Source organism: Ictalurus punctatus, chromosome 1 (assembly GCF_001660625.3).
Source record: "Ictalurus punctatus breed USDA103 chromosome 1, Coco_2.0, whole genome shotgun sequence".
In the NCBI taxonomy this organism is placed as follows: Eukaryota; Metazoa; Chordata; class Actinopteri; order Siluriformes; family Ictaluridae; genus Ictalurus; species Ictalurus punctatus.
Genome location: NC_030416.2, coordinates 16512644 through 16536567, shown reverse-complemented (window position 1 = coordinate 16536567; position 23924 = coordinate 16512644). Strand labels below are relative to the sequence as shown.

The 23924-nt window shown below is 39.3% G+C and overlaps 3 protein-coding genes across 6 annotated transcripts in view; 1 reads left to right on the top strand and 2 right to left on the bottom strand.

Annotated features, from left to right (window-relative positions):
• The window catches only part of lysmd1 (LysM, putative peptidoglycan-binding, domain containing 1), a 4971-nt gene extending 1440 nt beyond the window's left edge, over positions 1 to 3531 (bottom strand). The window contains exons 1-2 of the mRNA XM_053681962.1: positions 3352 to 3531; positions 2968 to 3263 (exon numbers count right to left, since the gene is read on the bottom strand). Of these exons, the coding sequence (XP_053537937.1) occupies positions 2968 to 3263; positions 3352 to 3531 (476 nt within the window). The remainder of the gene's footprint in view (positions 1 to 2967; positions 3264 to 3351) is intronic.
• On the top strand, positions 3466 to 7801 carry scnm1 (sodium channel modifier 1). Of its 3 annotated transcripts, none has more exons than XM_017487736.3 (8): positions 3466 to 3607; positions 4463 to 4533; positions 5810 to 5898; positions 6001 to 6095; positions 6186 to 6286; positions 6627 to 6748; positions 6856 to 6976; positions 7180 to 7559. In XM_017487736.3, exons 2-8 carry the CDS (start codon positions 4520 to 4522, stop codon positions 7289 to 7291), a joined length of 654 nt encoding a protein of 217 aa, XP_017343225.1. In that variant the 5' UTR covers positions 3466 to 3607; positions 4463 to 4519; the 3' UTR covers positions 7292 to 7559.
• Positions 7802 to 8666: 865 nt separating this feature from the next.
• tmod4 (tropomodulin 4 (muscle)) lies at positions 8667 to 22014 on the bottom strand. Of its 2 annotated transcripts, none has more exons than XM_017464871.3 (10): positions 21636 to 21727; positions 18113 to 18274; positions 17715 to 17871; positions 17510 to 17632; positions 15594 to 15686; positions 15363 to 15493; positions 10189 to 10296; positions 9667 to 9810; positions 9428 to 9572; positions 8667 to 9032 (listed from the first exon to the last, which is right to left on the bottom strand). In XM_017464871.3, the coding sequence occupies exons 2-10, from the start codon at positions 18218 to 18220 to the stop codon at positions 9010 to 9012; spliced, it is 1032 nt and encodes a 343-aa protein (XP_017320360.1). In that variant the 5' UTR covers positions 18221 to 18274; positions 21636 to 21727; the 3' UTR covers positions 8667 to 9009.
• Between the last annotated feature and the right edge of the window lie 1910 nt (positions 22015 to 23924).

Here is a 23924-nt window from a genome sequence, read left to right as displayed (position 1 = left end):
TATGATGAAACCTTGATATAACCCACTGCTGTAGAGTATCAGGATTGGAATATGCAAAACTACTGGATAAATTGTAATTGGGGCATTTTAGCACAAAAATAACAAATTAAACAACTTCACAGGATTTCATACAGCATGATGTGAAAATAAGACCCATAAATATCATAATACATATATAACAAGGGGTTATTTCAGAAAGCATGATATCTCAATGTGCTGCTAAATCTCATCATACTCCTAATAACCAGAGAATTGGAAACTACACTTTTTGCAAATACACTATATGGCCAAAAGTATTTGGACAACTGACCATCAGACCCATATGTGTGCCTTCGCCACAAAGTTGGAAGCACACAATTGTATAGGATGTCTTTGTACACTGTAGGTTTAATATTTCCCTTAGGGCCTACAGCCTTACCTAAACATGTTCCAACATGACAACACCCCTGTGCACAAAGCGAGCTCCATGAAGACATGGTTTGCCAAGGGTGGGGTAAAGGAACTCAAGTGTCCTGCACAAAGCTCTGACCTCAACCCCACTGAACACCTCTGGGATGAACTGGAACAATGACTGTGCACCAGGCCCCCTCGCCAAACCTCACTAATGTTCTTGTGGCTGAATGGGCAAATCCCTACAGACACGCCCTAGTGGAAAACCATCCCAGAAGTGTGGAGGTTATAATAACAGCAAAGGGTGGACCAGCTTTGGAATGGGATGTTCAAGAAGCAAATATAGGTGTGATGGTCAAGTGTCCACATACTTTTGGCCATACAGTCTATCTGCATATCTTTAATATAAAATACGTAAGATGCGTCTGCTAAGTGAATAAATGTAAATGTAGATCTTGTATGGTAGCACTACTTGTATTGTTCTCTGCTTGATATATCGCTTTGCTTGTATTTTTCTCATTTGTAAGTCGCTTTGGATGAAAGCGTCTGCTAAGTGAATAAATGTAAATGTAAGATGTTTAAATTAGCCCAACAAGACTTTTATTGCATTAGGTTTCACGGATGTCTGTTCATCATCACATGATTCAAACGTGGCCAAATGTTAAGATATTGAAAAGAAAATCGCTTTCATCTTCCTTTCTGAAAAATGCATTTGAATAACTTGTATGCTCAACATTTGGCCTTTATTACTGCTTCCAACCTCTTTCATATCCTCTGCAGAGCTACTGGATCATATTTTCTCTACTCAATATTCTTGAAATATCTGATCTAAACGTGCCAAACTGCTTGCCTATCTTTGTCTATTCTTTGGGGCATATACAGTATCTCACAAAAGTGAGTACACCCCTTACATTTTTGTAAATATTTGATTATAACTTTTCATGTGACAACACTGAAGAAATGACACTTTGCTACAACGTAAAGTAGTGAGTGTACAGCTTGTGTAACAGTGTAAATTTGCTGTCCCCTCAAAATAACTCAACACACAGCCATTAATGTCTAAACCACTGGCAACAAAAGTGAGTACACCCCTAAGTGAAAATGTCCAAATTGGGCCCAAAGTGTCAATATTTTGTGTAGCCACCATTTTCCAGCACTGCCTTAACTCTCTTGGGTATGGAGTTCATCAGAGCTTCACAGGTTGCCACTGGAGTCCTCTTCCACTCCTTCATGATGACATCACAGAGTTGGTGGATGTTAGAGAATATGTGCTCCTCCACCTTCCGTTTGAGGATGCCCCACAGATGCTCAATAGGGTTTGGAGACATGCTTGGCCAGTCCATTACCTTCACCCTCAGTTTCTTTATCAAGGCAGTGGTCGTCTTGGAGGTGTGTTTGGGGTCGTTATCATGCTGGAATACTGCCCTGTGGCCCAGTCTCCAAAGGGAGGGGATCATGCTCTGCTTCGGTATGTCACAGTACATGTTGGCATTCATGGTTCCCTCAATGAACTGTAGCTCCCCAGTAACAGCAGCACTCTTGCAGCCCCAGACCATGATACTCTAGGACTAGGCAAGATACACTGGTCTTTGTACTCCTCACCTGTTTGCCGGCACACACGCTTGACACCATCTGAACCAAATAAGTTTATTTTGGTCTCATAAGATCACAGGACATGGTTCCAGTAATCCATGTCCTTAGTCTGCTTGTCTTCAGCAAACTGTGGGCTTTCTTATGAATCATCTTTAGAAGAGGCTTCCCTCTGGGACGACAGCCATACAGACAATTTGATGCAGTGTGCGGCATATGGTCTGAGCACTGACAGGCTGAGCTCCACCCCTTCAACCTCTGCAGCAATGCTGGCAGCACTCATACGTCTATTTCCCAAAGACAACCTCCGGATATGACGCTGAGCACATGCACTCAACTTCATTGGTCGACCATGGCGAGGCCTGTTCTGAGTGGAAACTGCCCTGTTAAACCGCTGTATGGTCTTGGCCACCGTGCTGCAGCTCAGTGTCAGGGTCTTGGCAATCTTCTTATAGCCTAGGCCATCTTTATGTAGAGCAACAATTCTTTTTTTCAGATCCTCAGAGTTTTCTTTACCATGAGGTGCCATGTTGAACTTCCAGTGATCAGTATGAGGGAGTGTGAGAGCGATGACAACAAATTTAACACACCTGCTCCCCATTCACACCTGAGACCTTGTAACACTAACAAGTCACATGACACCAGGGAGGGAAAATGGCTAATTGGGCCCAATTTGGACATTTTCACATAGCTGTGTACTCACTTTTGTTGCCAGTGGTTTAGACATTAATGGCTGTGAGTTATTTTGAGGGGACAGCAAATTTGCACTGTTATACAAGCTGTACACTCACTACTTTACATTGTAGCAAAGTGTCATTTCTTCAGTGTTGTTACATGAAAAGATATAATCAAATATTTACAAAAATGTGAGGGGTGTACTCATTTTTGTGAGATACTGTAGGTTATAATTCTGCCTTCTTCAGATCAGGTCTGGAGACTAAAAGAATCATAGCACAACTTTAAATAATGACTTTTGCATTTACTTACTGCTTGTTTCCTTCTTGACAAGTCTTTATGGCTGCTCGTTTCGACTGATTAATCAAGCTATCCATCCTTTTCAAGTAGTCTGATGGAGAAATATCAGCAGTCACTTGTTGACTTTCTGAGACTATTTGGCTGTTCTCATCAGGGACCTGTTCATAGTGATGACTTGATTTCTCTTCACGCAATTCGTTCTCATTAGTGAATGACAGAGACTCTGTTAAGACAGGGATGGAGAGGAACTTCTTCAGGAATATTGAATCGTTGGTGTACAGTCTGTTCGCCCTTTTGATTTGCTCCATCTGCAAAGAACAGGTGGAAGAATTTGGTCAAGAGCAAACCATTTATTAACCAAGCTGAATTAAAATAGATTTTAAAGCTTCAGCTTACAGACACGCCGTATTTTAGGGACAATCCTTGTAAAGTTTCTCCCGGTTGGACTTTGTGTTGGACTAGTTTTTGTCGGACTGGTGATACAGACGAGGTCACCAAGCTGCCGTAAGACTTCGCCGGCTGTCCGCGGAGGAGACCGTGTTCTCCACTCACCACAGATGTCTGGACCGCGGACATGATGAGGGATGACCTGCTCAAAGATGGCTAACAACTGACTGATATTTTGCTGTGTGCAGCGTGTCGTTACACGGTGGTAAATATGTAGCGACTGGTGTGACGTTATCGCTCGCTAGCTTTCACTTCCGAGACAGGACTCCAAAACACTTCGGATCCAGTCATGTAGATGATATTTGATGGATAGCTGAATTAGCTACGTGGCAGACATTTTAAGTAGTTTCTATAACGAAAGCTTATGGAGCTTTTGTAGTTTCATCGAAAATATGACACTGCGCAGTTTAACAGCTAACACTGAAACGAGCATTGTTAAGCAGTTAACTCTCATGTTAAGCAGTGCAACAACTTACTTACACCCTCTCGCTGTAGTTACTCAGCGAGCGTCTTTAAAAAAAAAACAGCAACAACAACTTACATTTGAAGTCACATGGAAAAAAACCTACACATTACCTAAGGGAGCTTTCTCAATGTCACTATTTTATTTACCGTCAATCGAAACAAGCTAGTAGCTATGCTAATCTTCCTGTGTTGCCATGGCTCCCTGTTACATCAAGAACCGCCCACATGTCCCATAATTCCGTTTTACAAACAGGAAGTGCTTCGATAACCGAATTCGCTTAAACATGTCTTTCAAAAGAGAAGGTGATGACCGCAGTCAGTTAAATGTCTTGAAGGTAAATAAACACATCTGTTTGTTTATATATACATATATATAAATTAAGGAATAAACCACGACACCACGTCTTGTAGTGTGTTATTCGTTTTGAACGACAGCACTGTGGTATATACAGTACTTTATGAATAATTAGAATTTAATATTACAGACACGTCAATATAGATAACAGTTAGGCATTTCTGTTATTAGCTAACATATCTTTAGCGAGGACAGTTATGGATGAGACGGTATGGACTCTGGTTATGTTTATGCTTGTAGAAACGGCGTGTTGCGGACTTGCTGTCCAACTACATTCCTGAGGACGAAGCTACTCTGATGAAAAATGGAAGGTAATGTTACTGTAAATCCACGATGTACAGTTATGATTACACACACTGATCAAAAGCCATTTTGTGGCCTGGTGTCATGATGCTCCATGTTTACCTAAGATCTACTTGTACAGAGTCTCTACAGTGTCAGTCTTTTCTTCCATAAGGGTCATAATTGAAGTTACTTTTGTGTCATCTTCATATTCTGTAGTACATAAGTACTATTCTACAACTGCAACTTTTCCAAAAGCTCTTCCAAACAGTTTTCTCATGGATTATTTAAAGCATCATGGAGATGTCATTTCATGTCACTGTAATCAAATAATCTAAAAGATGAGCCGCGAAAGTACACTCTATGACCAATGGTTTGTGGACACCCGACCATCACACCCGTATGTGGGTCTCCCCTAAACTGTTGGCACAAAATTTGAAGGACACAATTTGTATTGGATGTCTTTGTATGCTGTAGCATTAAGATGTCCCTATACTGAAACTAATGGGCCCAAACCTGTTCCAGCATAACAGTGTCTCTGTGCACAAAACGAGACCAATAAAGACATGTTTGCAATATTGGAGTAGAAGAACTTGAGTGTTCTGCACAGAACCCTGACTTCAACCTCACTGAACACATTTTGAATGAACTGGAACACTGACAGCGTCCCAGCCTCCGCACCCAACATCTGTGCCTGACCTCATTAATGCCGCAAACTTTTGGCCATGTAGTGTATATTGAGATACACATTGACCATGACCATCACACCTATATGTGCTTTTTGAACATCATGTTGCAGAATGCTGTTATAATATCGACCACTATTCTAGGAAGGCTTTCAATTAGGTTTTGGAGCGTGGTGGTGAGGATTTGTATCCATTCAGCCACAAGAGCATTAGTGAGGTCAGGTACTGATGTTGGGCGATGAGGCTTGGGGTGCAGTCTGCATTCCTGTTCATCCCAGAAGTGTTCAGTGGGGTTGAGGACTCTGTGCAAACCACTTGAGTTCTTCCACTCCAACCCTTGCAAACATGTCTTCCTGGACCTGACTTTGTGCACAGGGGTATTGTCATGCTGGAACATGTTTGGGTCCCTTAGTTCCAGTGAACAGAAGTTGTAACACTATACACATACAATGTCATCCTATACAATTGTGTCCTTAAAACTTTGTGGCAACAGTTTGGGAAAGACCCACACATGGTTATGGTGGTCAGATGTCCACATACTTTTGGCCATGTCGCGTATATTTATCTGTTTATTTACAAGTTAATTTGATTACATCCGTTCCACCCTCGGATTGTGTAGGTATAGCTGTTTGGTGTGTTCACGTCGTCCGGTTTTTGACACAGTCGATATGCTGACACTACACAGAAATGGGAAGCGGCATCTCGAAGGTGAGATTTGGTCTTCATTTTCTTTACGGTTTTTGTTTTTGCCATTGTATATCAGAACAGTGTTTGGTTTTGTTTTATCCTCTCGGGTTTTTCACTGTCCAGGTCTAAAATGGTTTTATGGGAAAAAAGCTTGGCTACAAAATGAAATTGATAAGAGGCAACATCAAGAATATGTTAAGGAAGAAGATGACCAGCAGGTAAATGCAAATGCCTGTTTCTTTTAACAGGTGGTATTTACGTACAGTATTATTCTGAGATTATATAAGCTTGTCATATTATGGTTATAGGAAACTGGCAGTTCCGCTCCATTACTGACACAGACACGAAAAATTACCCACCATGCCTTGCTAAGATCTACACCTTATAACAGCTGTCATAAAAAGGCCAGGTAATGACTGGATAGTTAACTTTCTTTTCCCATGATATTTTCCCATAGCATAAATTTTATGAAGCTTAAGGTAGAGTATCAAGCATAGTGGTATATTGTATGAATGTATTTTATTGAAATTTATGAAGATGGGAACTTAATATAAATAATTATTTCATATTTCCCCATGTCTCAGGCATTTTAGATAGTAAAAATTCAGCTAATACTTCACTGTTCCCCTTGAAAATGTCGTGAATGTTTGTTAATGGATCATGTCTATTTTCTTTTCTTCCTTTTATCTGAAAGCACTGTTGGATGGAAACATTGGTTTGACATTTTTGTGTTTGTTGATATTTTTAAGTGAAAGATCTGAAAAGCCAACAACTCGATTGAACCCAGACTGCAGCAGTGACCACAGTGTTGATCACAACATTATTCCCATAGCTACAACCAAAATCAGCACAGATACCACACCTTCTCATGGTGAAATATTTAAGTCTGATACTTTTCAAGGGGACACATTTTGAAATTTTGATGTGGTAGTGCATAGTTTCTTTGCAGAATATAATTTTTCTCATGTTTGTGTTTAGCAGATGCAAGCCAGTACCACACTGAGACACAAATGAAGAAAAAGAAAAGGAAAGCTGCTGAATCTGAGCCTCTCACAGAGCAGAGACGCAGAGAACTAGAACACTACCTCAAATTAAAGAGGTATGATGTTATTCAACCATTTTATCATGACCTATGATATTGGAAGTACTTCTGCAGTGTTTAGCAGCATTTACTTATTCCAGCCATATTACATGAAGCATTTGTGTGTCTGTTAAAGAATCACCTTAACTCATTAAAGCCTAATCATCTTAAACTATCTTTTGCGTTGTTTTGATCATTTTTTTTTTTTGGTTTTGCGTTAGCAACGGATGGATACAGGACCCCAGTGGTAAATGGATAAAAGATGAAAATGTGGAGTTTGACTCAGATGAGGAAGAACCGCTTCCACTGATTCCTACGCCTGAGTCTTCATAGGAGTTTTAGCCAAACTTGCTTTCTGGACTTCTTCCCACTTCCTCAAAAAGATTTCTTTTTTGTGTTAAAGCTACAAACTCAAATTATGCAGAAAAGAAAAAGAGGGACCGCAGAAGGAACTGCTGACAAGTGAGGAAGCTAGTTTCTCCCACAAACCCGAGTTACTTTCTCAACATATCAACCTTGTGTCTTGGCATCTTGCTAAAAAGACTGTCGTACCAAATCGGTTACTTTATATTAAAAGAGAAAACACTGATTCTAATGGAAAGCATGAATTGACATATTTTTCTTTATTTGTATTTCTCATTATTAGTACTTAGATGTGTACCATGAAAGAGGTCACAGATGCAGGACAGTATCGTATGTGAAATTAGAGCTCTTAAGTCACAAAACTGGATCCTGTTCCAAAATGCCAGAGTAGGGAGTGTATAGTGTAGTGCTAGTGCTGCCCTCTAATTCTGATCATGACAGTCTGTCTGAGGTAATGAGAAATAAAAATCTAAATACAAATACATTTTAAAAACAGCTAAACATTTATTAATAAATTTCACAAGTAATGTCATTTATTTTGCCGATCACCTAGTAGCCTTGGTTCCAAAGTCAGAATATTGTTTGTGGAACATCTAAACTTGACTTACTGGCCTGTGTTTTTAGATGGGAGAATGGCTATGTCTGCAGCCATAGGCCAATAAAAAAAGACTTAAGAGATCACCAGCTGTTCTGAAGGTGGGACATCAGTTTTCTGCATACACCCCCGTTCCCTCTTGACCGGGTATGAAGCTATATTTGGAACTGTGTAACTAAATCACCAGGGACTGACTTTCATAGGTATAAATAGGCAGATTTCAGAGGATAAACGAGTGTTACTGTGGGAAATTGAAAAGATCCGGCTGTTCAGAGGTCAAAGGATTCAACAGTAACTAGTTTTGAATTAATCACACAATGGTTCACCACAATAAACTGACCTAACAGTGGTTACATAATACTGACTATGAAAGCTGTTCTATTCAGTTAATCATGTAACTGAACTGAAATCTGAAACAATTTTGTCATTATTATCCTAATCAACATTACTTAATAAGATATTTTTAAACCTGAGTAGTTCTATTGGAGATCATCGGTGTGGATAAATGGACTAAATTCTGTTCCATTTACTTAGGATAAATTATGCATGTTAGATGAATAAATCACATTAAACAGTGTTGATAGTGATACATTTCATGACTAAATGCACCAGGCTTACTAGTTTACAGTCTGCTTTGCATAACTGCTTAGATACTGCAGAATTAGTGGTGACATTGGCTTCTTAACTGTCCTCTGAGACGGTTGGTGACGCACAGTTTTATGATCTCAATTTAACAAAACTGAAGCCTGATTAGACAATGAAAAAGATAACGTTTTATTTAAAATATGTACAGATCTTTTTGTTAGAAGCACCATATTCCAAAAAAATAAAAATAAATCATGGCTCAAGAGATGATCAAGTAGTGTATTTTTACAAGTTTACAAACTCTGATATATTGGAAGCACATGATTTTTATTAAGTGAGAACACATTTGGCTTGATGAAGCCCAGTGTATACAAACACAGAGCAGGGCTGGTGTTAATGATATCCACAATGGGAGATGAATAAATGGTTAAAGCATAGCAAGCTAATCTGTGTCACCATCCTGAGTCTTCTTAAGAGTGCTCCAACAGAGACCATCATAGCCTTCAACTCATCTTATCCTCTGCTGGCGGACTGAATATGGGGAAAAAACAAAATAAACTTAAGAAAGGTGGCATATGTACGCAGTATTTTTCCCACATGCATTGATAATACAAAATACAATACTTAATTATTAATTATTTTTCTATGTGATTTTTAAAAATTAATTCCTATGTTAATTAATAACAGTTTTCTGCACATCAGTCATGTGAGAAAGGGCTCTTCAGTCAATCAATAGAATATTCTCTTAATAATATCCAGGCTCCTCTATTACCAGATCTTAAGAATTTATACTCAATGTCTTATTCCTGACTAAAATGTATTAAAGGTGTTATAATTGCTGCTGTAAGTAATGTTCTGCAATAACCACTGTTGTGTCTCTCTCTGTTCTAAATCTAACAGCCCACATAATGTGATTCTACACTCACAGTAGTCATTGTTTCTGGTGATTGCAATGGCTGCTCTGGCACGAGGGCCCTGCTGGGTGAAGTGGTAGCCAATCTTTAGGATGCTTGAGTTGTTTTCCAACATAGCAGCAATCTCCATCTCTACTGAATCTCCCAGTTTCTGCCTCTGTATGAAGGCAACCAAAGCTACAATTAAAACCTCGAAAAAGCACAACCAGATATCTTTCTGCATGGTACATTAGCTGGTTGAGTCTTGTAACCTGGTTGTCAATCTTGATTTCAGCTATGGTGTTGTTTTCAGACAGGGCTTTAATGATTGCCATCATTCCCTCAGCAGTGATGAAGTTAGACTCGATGTTCAGGCTTTCCAGTGTAGTGTTCTCCACTAACATCTCTGCTATGGCCTGGCCGATTAGGACAGAAAGATTAGTTGAGATAAAATGTTATAAATTCCCAAATGTTTCTTTACTATGCTGCTATTTAGATGCATTGGCTTAGACCAACAATAGATTAGTAACATCTAATTTCTATAATTTTCTAAATTGACAAACACACACCCATATATATATATATATATATATATATATATATATATATATATATATATATATATATATAAAGTAGAGAAAGTCAAAGTATGTTATAGGCGGAAAATTGTTTTTTTGGGGGGTTTTTTTGGTCTGTTTGTCAGAATCCAGCCACAATCTCATTCAACAGGTTTTCTCAGAAATCACAAGTGTCCAAGCAATGCATGGATCACAAATGTAACTTGGAGTACTCACGTAAGCCACAGGATCATTGCTGCGTGTAGCAGCAATGCTTAAGCTCAGTACGTGCGTGTTATTCTTCATACTCTGGAATATCTCTTTCAGCACTGGGATGGGAATGTCCTAAAAGATAAAGCAACCATTAAGGTAACTGTTTACTGACAAAAAGCAATTCATAACTGGCAAGTACAGTAAAAAGCTAGATCTCAAGAAACAATACATAGAACAAAAAAAATACAAATCAAAAGGTAATATAGTTAAGTTATATTAAAATAAAATTGTACTATAATAGGACTTCCGGTATGGCGATGTAGGAGAACGCAGCAGAATGGACGGTCTCCTGATTTTTACCTTGTACATATAGTATCTCACAAAAGTGAGTACACCCCTCACATTTTTGTAAATATTTGATTAAATCTTTTAATGTGACAACACTGAAGAAATTACACTTTGCTACAATAAAGTAGTACAGTAAAGTAGTGAGTGTACAGCTTGTATAACAGTGTAAATTTGCTGTCCCCTCAAAATAACTCAACACACAGCCATTAATGTCTAAACCGCTGGCAACAAGAGTACACCCCTAAGTGAAAATGTCCAATTGGGCCCAAAGTGTCAATATTTTGTATGGCCACCATTATTTTCCAGCACTGCCTTAACCCTCTTGGGCATGGAGTTCACCAGAGCTTCACAGGTTGCCACTGGAGTCCTCTTCCACTCCTCCGTGAAGACATCACAGAGCTAGTGGATGTTAGAGGCCTTGTGCTGCTCCACCTTCCGTTTGAGGATGCCCCACAAATGCTCAATAGGGTTTAGGTCTGGACATATGCTTGGCCAGTCCATTACCTTCACCCTCAGCTTCGTTAGCAAGGCAGTGGTCATCTTGGAGGTGTGTTTGGGGTCGTTATCATTCTGGAATACTGCCCTGAGGCCCAGTCTCCAAAGGGATATCACAGTACATGTTGGCATTCATGGTTCCCCCAATGAGCTGTAGCTCCCCAGTGCCGGCAGCACTCATGCAGCCCCAGACCATGGCACTCCCACCACCATGCTTGACTGTAGGCAAGACACACTTGTCTTTGTACTCCTCACCTGGTTGCCCCCACACACGACTGACACCATCTGAACCAAATAAGTTTATCTTGGTCTCATCAGACCACAGGACATGGTTCCAGTAATCCATGTCCTTCGTCTGCTTGTCTTCAGCAAACTGTTTGCGGGATTTCTTGTGCATCATCTTTAGAAGAGGCTTCCATCTGGGACGACAGCCATGCAGACCAATTTGATGCAGTGTGCGGCGTATGGTCTGAGCACTGACAGGCTGACCCCCCACACCTTCAACCTCTGCAGCAATGCTGGCAGCACTCATACATCTATTTCCCAAAGACAACCTCTGGATATGAGCACGTGCACTCAACTTCTTTGGTCGACTATAGCAAGGCCTGTTCTGAGTGGAACCTGTCCTGTTAAACCGCTGTATGGTCTTGGCCACCGTGCTGCATCTCAGTGTCAGGGTCTTGGGAATCTTTTTATAGCCTAGGCCATCTTTATGTAGAGCAACAATTCTTTTTTTCAGATCCTCAGAGAGTTCTTTGCCATGAGGTGACATGTTGAACTTACAGTGACTAGTATGAGGGAGTGTGAGAGCGATGACACCAAATTTAACACACCTGCTCCCCATTCACACCTGAGACCTTGTAACACTAACAAGTCACATGACACCAGGGAGGGAAAATGGCTAATTGGGCCCAATTTGGACATTTTTACTTAGGGGTGTACTCACTTTTGTTGCCAGCGGTTTAGACATTAATGGCTGTGTGTTGAGTTATTTTGAGTGGACAGCAAATTTACACTGTTACACAAGCTGTACACTCACTACTTTACATTGTAGCAAAGTGTTATTTCTTCAGTGTTGTCACATGAAAAGATATAATCAAATATTTACAAAAATGTGAGGGGTGTACTCACTTGTGTGAGATACTGTATACATATACACATTTTGCAGTGAATTTCCCTTTATAAGATGCCTTAAAACCAATTTAACAAACTAATCTGTGCGCAATGAGTAATCCTAAACAGAAAAGTGCTGTGTAGCAGTCGAAAAAGACTAGCGTAGCTAGCAAACCAGGGAGCATGGTGGCTGCTTCGCCTCAAGACGGAAATCAAGATGCAGAGGGAAACTTGGACGACTCTCTCTACCCATGACGCAACTTATTTCTGAACTACCTAAACAATGGGAAATTCTCAAGGAGGACATGGCTGCCCTTATAAACTCTGTAAAACCACTTCAAACCTCGGTGGGTGCTTTGAGCGACATGGGAAACTCTTTTCATTGTCGACAGACATCAATAGAAATCATTGCAAGTGAAAACCTTGAGTGTCTTGTGGCAGTGGAATCTACAATCACCTCCCTTAAGGCTGAAAACAGTTTTTTTATTGGAGGGTCTAGATAATCTGGAGAACAGATCATGCCGATCTAATCTGCGTATCCTGAATGTACCTGAGGGGAGCAAGGATGCCAAGGACCCCGCCGTATTTGTTTCAGAACTGCCGGTGGAAGCAATGGCTGAGGTGTTCATTAGTCCACCACCGCTGAACAGGGTGCACTGTTCGTAATCTTTGTGCTACATTTTCACCATTATAGTGACCGGGAGCTTGCCTTGAGATGGGCCAGACATCATGAGGTGAAGTTCAAGGAGTATACGCTGAGGGTCTATCCTGATCTGTGCACTGCACTTGCTAAGAAATGCGGCACGTTTAACCAGGTGAAACGAGCTCTGTATCAGGAGGGTATTTGGTTTCGTCTGCTATACCCTGCACGCCTCAAAGTCATGTTTAAGGTGGAGAACCACATCTTCAAGACCCCAGATGAAGCAAATGACTTTTATGAGAAACAGGTTCTTGCTCAGAAGGAAAAGTGAGACTGCATTAGTATTAAAATGATGAGACCTGTCCATTTGAGAGATTTCTACAAAGGAGAGACAACATTTTCTTTCATTAACTAGGGGAGTGTTCATGACAAAAACAATTCTGGAGTTTTTGGACTTCGATGGTTCCTTACCCTATTAGAAGGGACTAGATAAAATAATAATTGTATTCAAAATTAATTATTTATCATACATGCTTCCCCTTGTGTTACCTTGTGTTACTTCTGAAGAAATACAATAAATGTGTAGAATCCTTCATATGGCAGGTGAAGAGACCAATTTTTAATCATACTAATTTGTACTGGTGGGCTCTCTCTTCCCAGAATTGACTGGTATCATTGGTCCATCTCGCTCTCGCAGTTGACTAAAAACAACATGGCCATCAACAAAGCTCCTGCATGGATGCATACTGAAAAAGAACTAATTGCCCCCGTTCCAGCAGAGGCCTTCTTGACACAGCATGCTCGACCAATACCAGACCAAAATCCAGTTCTTAGATTTATTAGGAAAAGCTGGAAATTGTATCACCAACATTCAAAACAAAGCCCATGGCTAACAGAGAGCCTCGGTCTGGCACAACATCAAATTACAAATAGATAGGAGGCCTTCCTGCTGAATACAGCGGGCTAAAAAAGGAATATGGTTCTTAGATAACCTTTATGAGGGAGAACATGTGGTCTCATTTAATCACTTGAAACAAAATTACAAACTATCGAACACTGACTTTTGGAAATACCTCCAAATGAGACATTGTCTCTATGCAACCCTTAAAAATGGTCCTGACCCACCAACAGATGTACAGCACCTGTCTGCTGTTATCGGACACAAAAGGGGGCGGTGGGGCTCAGCTTTCTATGCTTATATTAGAGACGCTAATGTACCTAATTTAAACAGGCTTAAAGTGACATGGGATAGAGATTTACGGACGATAAAGGAAGAACTATAGAAGCAGGTTGTATTGAAATGGCATACTAATGTTCGTGAAATTCAATCCCATTTGATAAATGATAAAATTCTTAACAGATGCTACTGGGCTCCAAGCAGCTTGGCTAGACTTAAACAAAGAGATATTGCACTATGCTGGTTGTGTAACAAATATACAGGTACTATGGTTCACACATTATATGAATGTGACAAGGTGGAGGAATTGTGGGGGAAAAAATTTACATTTTGTTAATACTTTTTGTCTATCATTATACAAGAACCCTGCCTTGTTTATGTTGGGTATTATACTGGAGGATATGCGCATGTCTCAAGAACAGATGTTCTGGTGCCGTTTAGCTATGGCTTCTGAATGTAGAGTCATTCTGAAGCATTGGAAGTCAGACATGCCTTCCTCATAGGATGAAAGGATGGGACTCATGTCAAATATTGATAGTTATGAATGTGTGATATTTAGAGCTTCAGAACATCAGGATCTGTTTATGAAAATGTGGGGTCTACCTGACTGAGAATGTATTATAAAAGGAGAAACAGTCTTCCAGATTTGTCCTATATTTCTGTGTTGTTATGTACTATTTTTGTAAAGTCTAAACAATTTTCTTTTTTTGACGCAACCCTTTATGTATTTTTCTTATTTATTTTTATCTTTCCTTTGCTTTTAGAAATTTTCTTTTATATTGTGTAATTTATTTATTTGTTTGTTTGTTTGTTTGTTTGTTTGTTTGTTTGTTTGTTTGTTTTGGGAGTAGTGTTTAAGCTGGGGTAAGGGGTAAAAACTAAAACATGTCACTGGTATAACTTCATTTTTGACTGTTCATGCTCAAAAAAGCAAAAGAAATTGTATTTTAATAAAGTAATATTTAAAAATAAAACACACGGTATATACAAATACAAAAAATACACAGGTATAACACTGAGGAAATGTATTTGTCATGTTAAATATAATTTGTTTGATATTTATGTTTATGGTTCTCATACATTAAAGATTTTAATTTCTATATTGTTTTAATTATCACAAGTAATACTAATTAATTTGCTAGTACTCCTGTATATGTCAATATATACTTTGCTATATTGAGCTCAAAATTAAGTGCTATGTACTTCATTTTGAAGTTACTTTTGACATTTATTAGTCAAAAGTTAAGGGCATATTAATTCAAATAAACTGAAACGCACAGCCCACAACTGGTTGAGAAACAATTAAAAGATGTTTAAAACTTTCATAAATAAAATGTAGCTCCAAAAGGTACTGATGAAAAGCATCAGTTTATTTGTGCTATATGCTAACTGATGATAGCAAAGTACTGTCACGGTTTAAATTACCGGGATGTTGTTGAAGTTGACCTCTGTCAGGCTGCTGTCATTGTTTTGGATCCTGCGCAGTGTGTCTTCAACATCTGTGTCATTGGGAGGTTCATCGGGATAGATCTTATAAACATCAGGTTTTACCACACCTGTAGGGGGTTGTAGGACACACCACAGTAAAGAATTAAGGAAAGCAGAGAATAATCACATATATAATGCTGCAAAAATGAATGTGAGATGAGTACGTACTGTTGATGCCTTCTGTGTTGGCAATTTTACCAGTGGCACCAAGAGCATCATAGTATTGCTTATTACTCATCAGTGTGTACATTCCCAGGATGGCTGCAAAGATGCAAGTACAAGTAGTTAGAGCAAGGCACAAATTGTTTTTACATCTCTTGTTTTTGAATGTATGGACTTGTGAGATTTTCAAAGCAAGCAAGTTCAACATAAGTCGCTTAAGGGATGTGATTGGAAAATATGTCACAGATGATTGTGTTGCACATCATCACCAACAGGTGGAAGCATTTTCTAAGAAACCCCCATCCTCAATTCCACTGCAATTCGGTGATAAATGTGTCTCCAACTGCTGTGTTGCGAGACTCTGCATTTCCCACCCTGCTGTGCTATTTACTTATTCACATTGGGATGGGGAAAAATGGATGGTAGTTATAATTTGGCACGGTTATGGTTTGGTTTGTCCAGCAACAATGTGCTGCAGCTGGGACAGGAAGACCTTTTCAGGCGTAATGGCAGACTGAGGGGCAGCTGCTTACGAGCACATTACTCTGCCTTTACATTATGGCTTATGCTCACTGTAATAATAATCCTGCGAACATAGCACTATTAATAACAAAGACAATAGGACTGGCTGTGTTTTTATGAAATAGAATCTACTAGTCTACAACCCATCAACTTAAATAAATGTGAATTTTCATTCAAAAACACCACGGACAGAGGAATGACATAGCTGTAAAGGAGTTTTAATCCCACATTGGATGTGTTCCAGATGAATGGCTGTACCAAAGTAAGCTTCACCCAGAGAACTGCTAAATACATTGTCCACCACCATAGCACAGAGTGAACACTTTTAGCTTTCCTGTAATTAATAAGTAAAAAAAAAAAATCTGGGAATACATTTTTTTGCTTTAATCTTTTTTGGAAAATTGAGTCAATTAGTCAGTTTTTCACACTGAATTTTGGAGGTTAATTGGTTTTATTTGGTTGTACAGCCTACAGAATGCGATGTGCTGTTAGAAACCGACCAGACTAGTATATTTTAGATTACTTGACCACTCAATGATTTCAACGCCCAGTTTACATTATGCTAATTGATGGTCATAAAGTTTACTGCTAGCCTCATAGTTTGAGTGCACAACAAGGAGATTTTTTTTCTAATAACCACTCCATTAAAAGCAAGATGACCTCAGTAGGACTGGGCCATACTCTAACACTGCTTAGCTACTACTGAAAACATGGCTCCTTTCTGCTGCTTTAAACAACATAATCAGCCTGTAACACTCTGTTGTTTTCCCATATGGTTGTGTAAGTATCTTCACAATCCTATAAACCCTTCTCAATATTCTCAACAAACCTACCAACCCCCCGTTCTACAAGTGTTAATGCGAACCCAGTGGCCCTTGGCCAACTTATTTTGGTGACCTGCTGAGCTACGGGAATCAGATACTGTGGGGTATGGCCCAAGCTCAATCACATCTGTAATGCATAGTGAGCCAAACACTATCACTCTTTTAGACTCTATTACTATTTCTCTGACTCTTTTAAGTCATCTTAAGCCATTCAAACTACCATGCTGTACGGCCAACAGTCACTGTAATAGGACAGTTTAATATAGTGTTAGTTCTTAGGCTGTCTAATTGCATTGCTCTGTTTAAAGACCATAGCAAATGAGCTTTTTACTCATGATGACATATTTCACTAGCTGAATTCCATGTGGCTCTGTGTGCTGGTTACTTGCTATATTTTAAGTAAATGTGGCTTAGACTGTGGATTTCTTCTGAGAGTAGGCACAGTGGATATTGGATGAAGGTTAAGTAAAGGCCAAGGATGGCCAAGATTAAATATAGGGACAGCTTTGGTCGATCTGTCAACAGAGCAGAGTGGCTTTTGCTGAGAATTGCTGAGGCGTGTGCCATTCCACCCACCTGCAATGTCACACATCTCAGCATCCGTGGCATTTTTTAGAGCTTCTTCCAACTCTGGCTCCAGAGTGATCTGCTCTTCTTCTGGGATCTTTCCTGCTCCGGGTTTGGGAACAAATTTCTTCCCTAGAAAGGGATTGATATTTAGTTTGAAAGAAAGATTCCATGAAATATCCCTCCCTTTTGACTGAGGGAGTAGCTAAACTACCTTTTTTCTCCCCGGTAAAGGGCACCAGGTCTTCCCGATCCTGATGTTCTAGAGCTTGTTTCTCCAGGTGATCGAGCAGAGCACTGCGGTCAAATGGACCCGTTGGACTCTTCTTGGTCTGATCACGCTGGCGGAAGCCAGCTGGGAGCATTGCATTCTGAAACATGACAAAAAAGGATAATACACAGAATTTCTTATATTAAATTATGTATAAGTTTTAGACTTTCCAAACAGTTGTATATTGTTAATTAATGCATCTTACACCACAAATTACAATACAAAAATTCCTCTTTCTCCATGTGTAGGCTGTGCAGCAATTTGAGCACTTGTGTGGGTGGTGAGCACTTAGCTGAGCTTCAAGATGGGGAATGCTTATTAATGAGCTATATGTTCTTTACCTCAGGGTCCATCTCCTGCAGCTCGTACTCGAGCTGGTCCAGCTCCTCTGCACTGAGCCCCCTGAGGATAGCATCCTCATCAATGTCCCGGGGGTCGCTCTTTGACATCTTGGCTGCTTGAGCTAACTCCTACAGCACAGCACCAGCCCAGAGAAGAGCGCTCTGGCAAGAGAAAGAAAGGTTGTGCAGTATTCACTGAAAGTGCAAATACATTCATTACATGGACACAAGCATGGTAACTAACACAAAAGATGGGAGGCAGAGCTAAAACCCATCGAAGTGAAGGAATACTCCACTGATAAATGGTCTGTGTGTCTTTACAATTTTGTTTCATTCATTCTCTGAGCAACAGTTTCAGTGGGGAAACAACTTTTTTTTCAGGATGTACAATGACTAGACAAAAAGCGAGCATGCAGAAAGCAAAGACAAGAACTGCATTTATATTTAAATGCAGTTAAACCCAACATGAACTGGAACAAAAAACTTAGCATTGGTTCACCTGACTGCATTACTGGCATTCAGGTTTTCTGGCATGTCATGCCAAAGAGGTCTGTGTGATAGCACACTCAGATGACAGCACATAGTGAACAATATTTGGAACATTCTGAATGTAATATATGAAGAGACAACACTCCACTGGAGGGAGATTTTTTTTCTAATTGCTATCTATATAAAGTTTCTTTGCCTTTTCAAAGTTTTGGCAAAACTGTAACATTTGACTTAAATTAAGAGAGGGAGAAGTGAGACTATAGCATGGTGGTACAGCAGGTAGTGTTGCTGTCTCACAGCTCCAGTGTCCCTGGTTCGAGCACGAGTTTCTGTGCATGTTCTTCCAGTGTCTGTGTGGGTTATCATTGGATTGTCACAAAAACAAGCCAGTAGGTGGATTGGCTAGATAAATGATCTCTAGGTATTTTTATATAAAATTTCCTTAACCATTTCAATACATGGCAATACTGTAACCATTGAATTGAACTGTGAGAGATGAACTGAGAAAATGAGAGAGAGGGAGATCTTTGCTATTCTTAGTGCCAGAATGGCAGGCCTGAGTTTTGGGTTACAGTGGTGAGGAGTGGAGAGAGCCATGCTTCCACATTTATCAACAGATTACATTCACTTCTACACAGGCCTCAACCCAGTGCTGAGCAGAACTGCAGTACTGATAGGAAACATCATACAAAGCCACAGTTTCACATCACCACACCCAAAAAAAAAAAAAAAAAAAAAAAAAGTGGCATGTGGCACCATGTACAGGGCTTAAAAATAAAACTGATGCTGATGAGCTTAAAGGGTTTGCATGGATGCATCTCTTCCTAATCCCTGAATCTCACTACACACTTCAGGTGTTGTGAAAGGTTTCCGTGAATGATCAGTCTCTATCAGTGTATGTATCAGTTTACACAACACTTTCTTAGCAGGTCTTCTCAATTAAGCTTAATTCTGTAATGCTAGAAAATACACCTGTGATTGAGCCATTTATACTCTAATGAGATCATTATATTCACATGTACACATCATTTGATCCATCTTGGCAGAGACGCTAAATCTGACACAGTTTAGTAACATACGTAACTGCTCTGTCTCCTCCAACATGGCAATCAGCGATATAAAACACTTTGGTGATGAGTTCTCTTTCAGCACAAGCACCTAATACGACAACAAGCTATTCAAAACAGGACTGAAAAATTGCTTTGGTGTTTGTAGGGTTTGTTTTCTGAGACCATTGAAGATAAGGATTGTGTAGATGTATGTTCGTTAACAGAGGTTGTGGCAGTGCAGAACAGCTTTAATTTGTTGAGCCTGTATTTCTAATACTACACAAACAACTTGGCATATGACAAATTAAAGCAGCTATAAAAGTGAATTTGAATGGGTGAGAGGGACTCTTTGTGGAGGGGACAATAATATGTGGTCTTACACATTTCATCCTACTCTATCTTGCAGAAAAAATTTATTCCAATTACCATCCTCCTACATTTATCACCGGTTACATTTTTACTTAATGAGATGCATGCCTATTATGTATCTAAACTTAATTAACATTTCACATGAGGCTTTTGATCACAACATCAATATAAATAATATTTTCTTGGTCATTTGCTGTTGCTGACAAACTGACTTGAAACCCTGACTAAACCCTTGAACACATCTGACATTGGTTTGTCATGAGCTAGAAGAAAGACTAATAGGAGATGGAATTATAAATAGGAAGAAAGCAGGTCAAACACGGTCAATCCCACTGGCTAGGTGACATTTTTATGAGCCCTTTTTAAAGCTAGCTGCCTGCTTCATGCACCTGTCTGCAGAGCTCCCAAAACACATCAAGTCCTCTTCAGACAATATTAAAGCATGGCAGGACAGCATGTGCCACCTGTTCAGCCAGCTGGTAATGAAGTAGTGTAAATGAGATCTTTCTACATGGAATCTCTGACTTAAAGCTGCCTTAATTTACCTCATGCATTCAATGTGTGATATGATCTACAGCTCGATAACATGTAGATTTCACAAATTAAGGTAAGGAATTTCCAACCAGAAGTCCAAAACACATGGGCTATGAGCCTCGGGACCTTCTGAATATTAGTGCCAGTTGTGTTAAAGGGTAACACCATGAGTTCAAATTAAATTCTGTTGAGTAAATCACCAGGATCAACAATTTACATGTAAAATTCAAGAGTAAAGGGTCAAATGTCCCAAGCAGAAGTCAATTATAATTCCTGTCCATCCAACATCAGAATAGAAATATTACTGTAGATCAGACACTATATATATATATATATATATATATATATATATATATATATATATATATATATATATATATATACACAATAAGAGCAAGTGTTCGTTCAAAATAACATCATAAAAACAAGAAAGGGCATGATCTTTCAGTGTTGTATCTCAGAAACCCAAAACTGCCTGTCTGCTGTTACATGACTGAATGTCAAGTCACTGGCACACAGCAGAAACACTTGAGGGTGAACCGCTTAAGCTAAGTCACTGAATAACCAAGTCAAGTTGAAGTCGAGGATAAACTCTATCCTGCAGGGAATTACAAACAATTTTAGCTTAGAGAATTGGATAACAATTCATATACAAAGATTTTTTTTAAAACAATACTACAACTCGTTGAGTGAGTGTTCTTGTGTACACAAGAGAGATGAGGTTCCTCTACAGCCGAGCCCTTAAACAGATTTCACACTATTTGTGGGTCAGCTCTTTCACAACTCACCACCCAAGTGTAAAATTCCAAATCAACCCCAGCTTAATTTTAGCTTCATAAGTCAGCTCCTTCCAATAGTGTAAATCTTACTGCCAATCTTTACTTCAGCCTTCAGTTAATTCCAGTATCCATAAGAAGAGACCCACTTTAAACTATTCCAGCCTGACTTTGAATATACCCAAGTTGCGTACCAGCCTAACAAGTAAATAAAGATGAATGAGATTTAAGGTCCTATAGGAATCCCATGCACACTTGCTACCAATCCTTGAAAGTCAAGTTAATCCAGTGCTTTCCTGCTATTACTTAGTTGACTGGACTGACGGATGTCATCTATGTTATGTTACACAATGGCCACACTAAAACTGATCACTTCATTCTTCATTAAGTGCTGGTTGCTGTAATCACACAAAAAAAGTAACTTACTACATTGCAATGCAAGTTTATTACCAGGTTTATTATTCAACATAAATAAATCCTATACAAGTATTAATATAAAAACACAGAATTAATTGATAGAACATAGAAGTAGTTGTGACTAGTAGTGCAGTATATCCATATCAATAAGTATATTTAATGAGTAAACAGTACATTCTCAGGCATGAATACACACAGAGTTTATAGTAAGCATAGGCCCTAGTCAGTGCGAAGTGAAAAAGTTGACTGCAACTTACCTGCACTCAGAGTCAGTGTTGGATCCTGCCGAGCAGAGCCAGCAATGGAAACCAGAGAGCTGCAATACATTTCCCCCCTTTCTCCCACCCACAGTGTACCCACCCCCCAAACCCCTATCTCGTTCTCTGCCTTGTGCCTGCTTTCTAGGTAATGCTGAAACAGTCATACTGGCACACACTTGTAGAGATGTGTTATTATTATTATTATTATTATTATTATTATTAATTTTTTAAAAATTATTATTATAGAGTGCCCATAAACCAGTGACAAAGAGAGAGAGAGAGAGAGAGAGAGAGAGAGAGAGAGAGAGAGAGAGAGAGAGATCAGACAGAGCATGTGCTTATCTATCAACCAAACTTGGGATGACATTTTGAGCCAAGCAATCGCACACTCTAGTGGTGGAATTTTGTAGTTCAGACTGACGCGATCACTAGTTGAAAGATACACACACACACACACACACACACACACACACACACACACACACACACACACAACCAGGTGACAAGTTAGTGTCCCTGCAAATCAATACAACGTTATTCAAACTGATCACCTTCATCCTATGATGAAACATTTCTATCCTGATGTGAGTAGGTTCTTCCACAGGATACAAGGGATTTGTTTGATGAGAATGAAAATTATGGAAATAATATGCTATGGTCTATGCAGTTACCAGATCTCAAACCCAAGTGAACACTTATTGGTGATGTTCGACTGCTGTGTCATCAGTCAGTCATAAAACATAGACTTTCAGCTGCATGTAGGTGGGTGAAGCTCCAACGTAGGGAAGCATTTTGAACTTTTACAGGGAATCAATGAACTACTATGATCCCTCAAAGCACAAATATATCCATATTCAGTTGCATATACAGTACTATGCAAAAGTATGAGAGCACCCTTTTGTTTTCAATCAAATGGCCATTCAATACTTGCTGGGAAAATGTAGCCTACATTAATTCCATTTTCAGTCAAACAGCCTTGCAGTACTTATGTATGCATGTAAATATTATGTTTCAATATTACAAATAAAATACTAACAGATTTCATCCTGTTTTTACTGTTGAAGATCTTTGTGTGATTGTTGAACAATAACCATAATGAACAATAATGATGGGGGAAATGTATTTAACAGAAAATCACACAGAGGTACTGAACAGGAAGGTAACAAACAGTAACAGTGTTATGAACCCATTGATATACTGTAGATATCCACCAGTTTAAAAATAAAGTAATATGGTTGCCATCTCAATTGACACAGTGGGTAGGACTTACACAGCAGAGCTAATATCATGAACTGTTTCCTCACTCCTCTGTCCTCCGTGACCCGGAAATCGATCAAAGCCAGCCATCTTGAAGGACATATCAATTCCCTCATTTCACCACGAAGAGACGAGGAACAAGGAGTAAAGAAGCTTCCAGAGGAGCTAGGAGCAAGGATACACAGGTCTATCCTCAGGTGTTTGTTGTTGAAAAACTACCGTATACAGTTTTGGGTGTTTCATTTTTCATTTTACGAAAGCTTCAAGTGCAGTTAATTATTTGTCATGCTATACGTGCAAATAGATGACGGCAGATACAAATTCTCCAGAAACAGGCCTCCTCTCTACTTTCAATTGGCAACATTTCATTCATGTGACAAACTCGGAGTAAGGACGATGTATGTACGTACGAAGTAAGGACTGGTGGGAGAGAGTTGTTTTAATGGAATTTGATGATGCCTAATGGAAAGAAAATTTTTGTGTACGTGTCCTATCACAAATTGCGGTGAAAACTCCCACATGACATTAGCATGATTAAGGTGTGTACATAATCACAGTCTATAATGCACTTCGACAATGCGACTAAAAAAGGAATACGCCACAATTCGATTTGTGCTTACTTCAAGTATGACTTCAGCAGGATTAAGGTAATCAGAAATCA

What these genes read in the sequence shown, in the direction of transcription:
- scnm1 (XM_017486887.3), top strand. Translation starts at nt 4,152, where the DNA reads ATGTCTTTCAAAAGAGAAGGTGATGACCGCAGTCAGTTAAATGTCTTG. An exon ending in AGGAAGAAGATGACCAGCAG is followed by an intron (nt 6,096 to 6,185) that starts GTAAATGCAAAT and finishes TTATGGTTATAG; the next exon opens with GAAACTGGCAGTTCCGCTCC. An exon ending in AGATACCACACCTTCTCATG is followed by an intron (nt 6,749 to 6,855) that starts GTGAAATATTTA and finishes GTTTGTGTTTAG; the next exon opens with CAGATGCAAGCCAGTACCAC.
- tmod4 (XM_017464871.3), bottom strand. Translation starts at nt 18,220, where the DNA reads ATGTCAAAGAGCGACCCCCGGGACATTGATGAGGATGCTATCCTCAGG. An exon ending in CAACACAGAAGGCATCAACA is followed by an intron (nt 15,494 to 15,593) that starts GTACGTACTCAT and finishes AACCCCCTACAG; the next exon opens with GTGTGGTAAAACCTGATGTT. An exon ending in GCAATGATCCTGTGGCTTAC is followed by an intron (nt 9,811 to 10,188) that starts GTGAGTACTCCA and finishes CTAATCGGCCAG; the next exon opens with GCCATAGCAGAGATGTTAGT.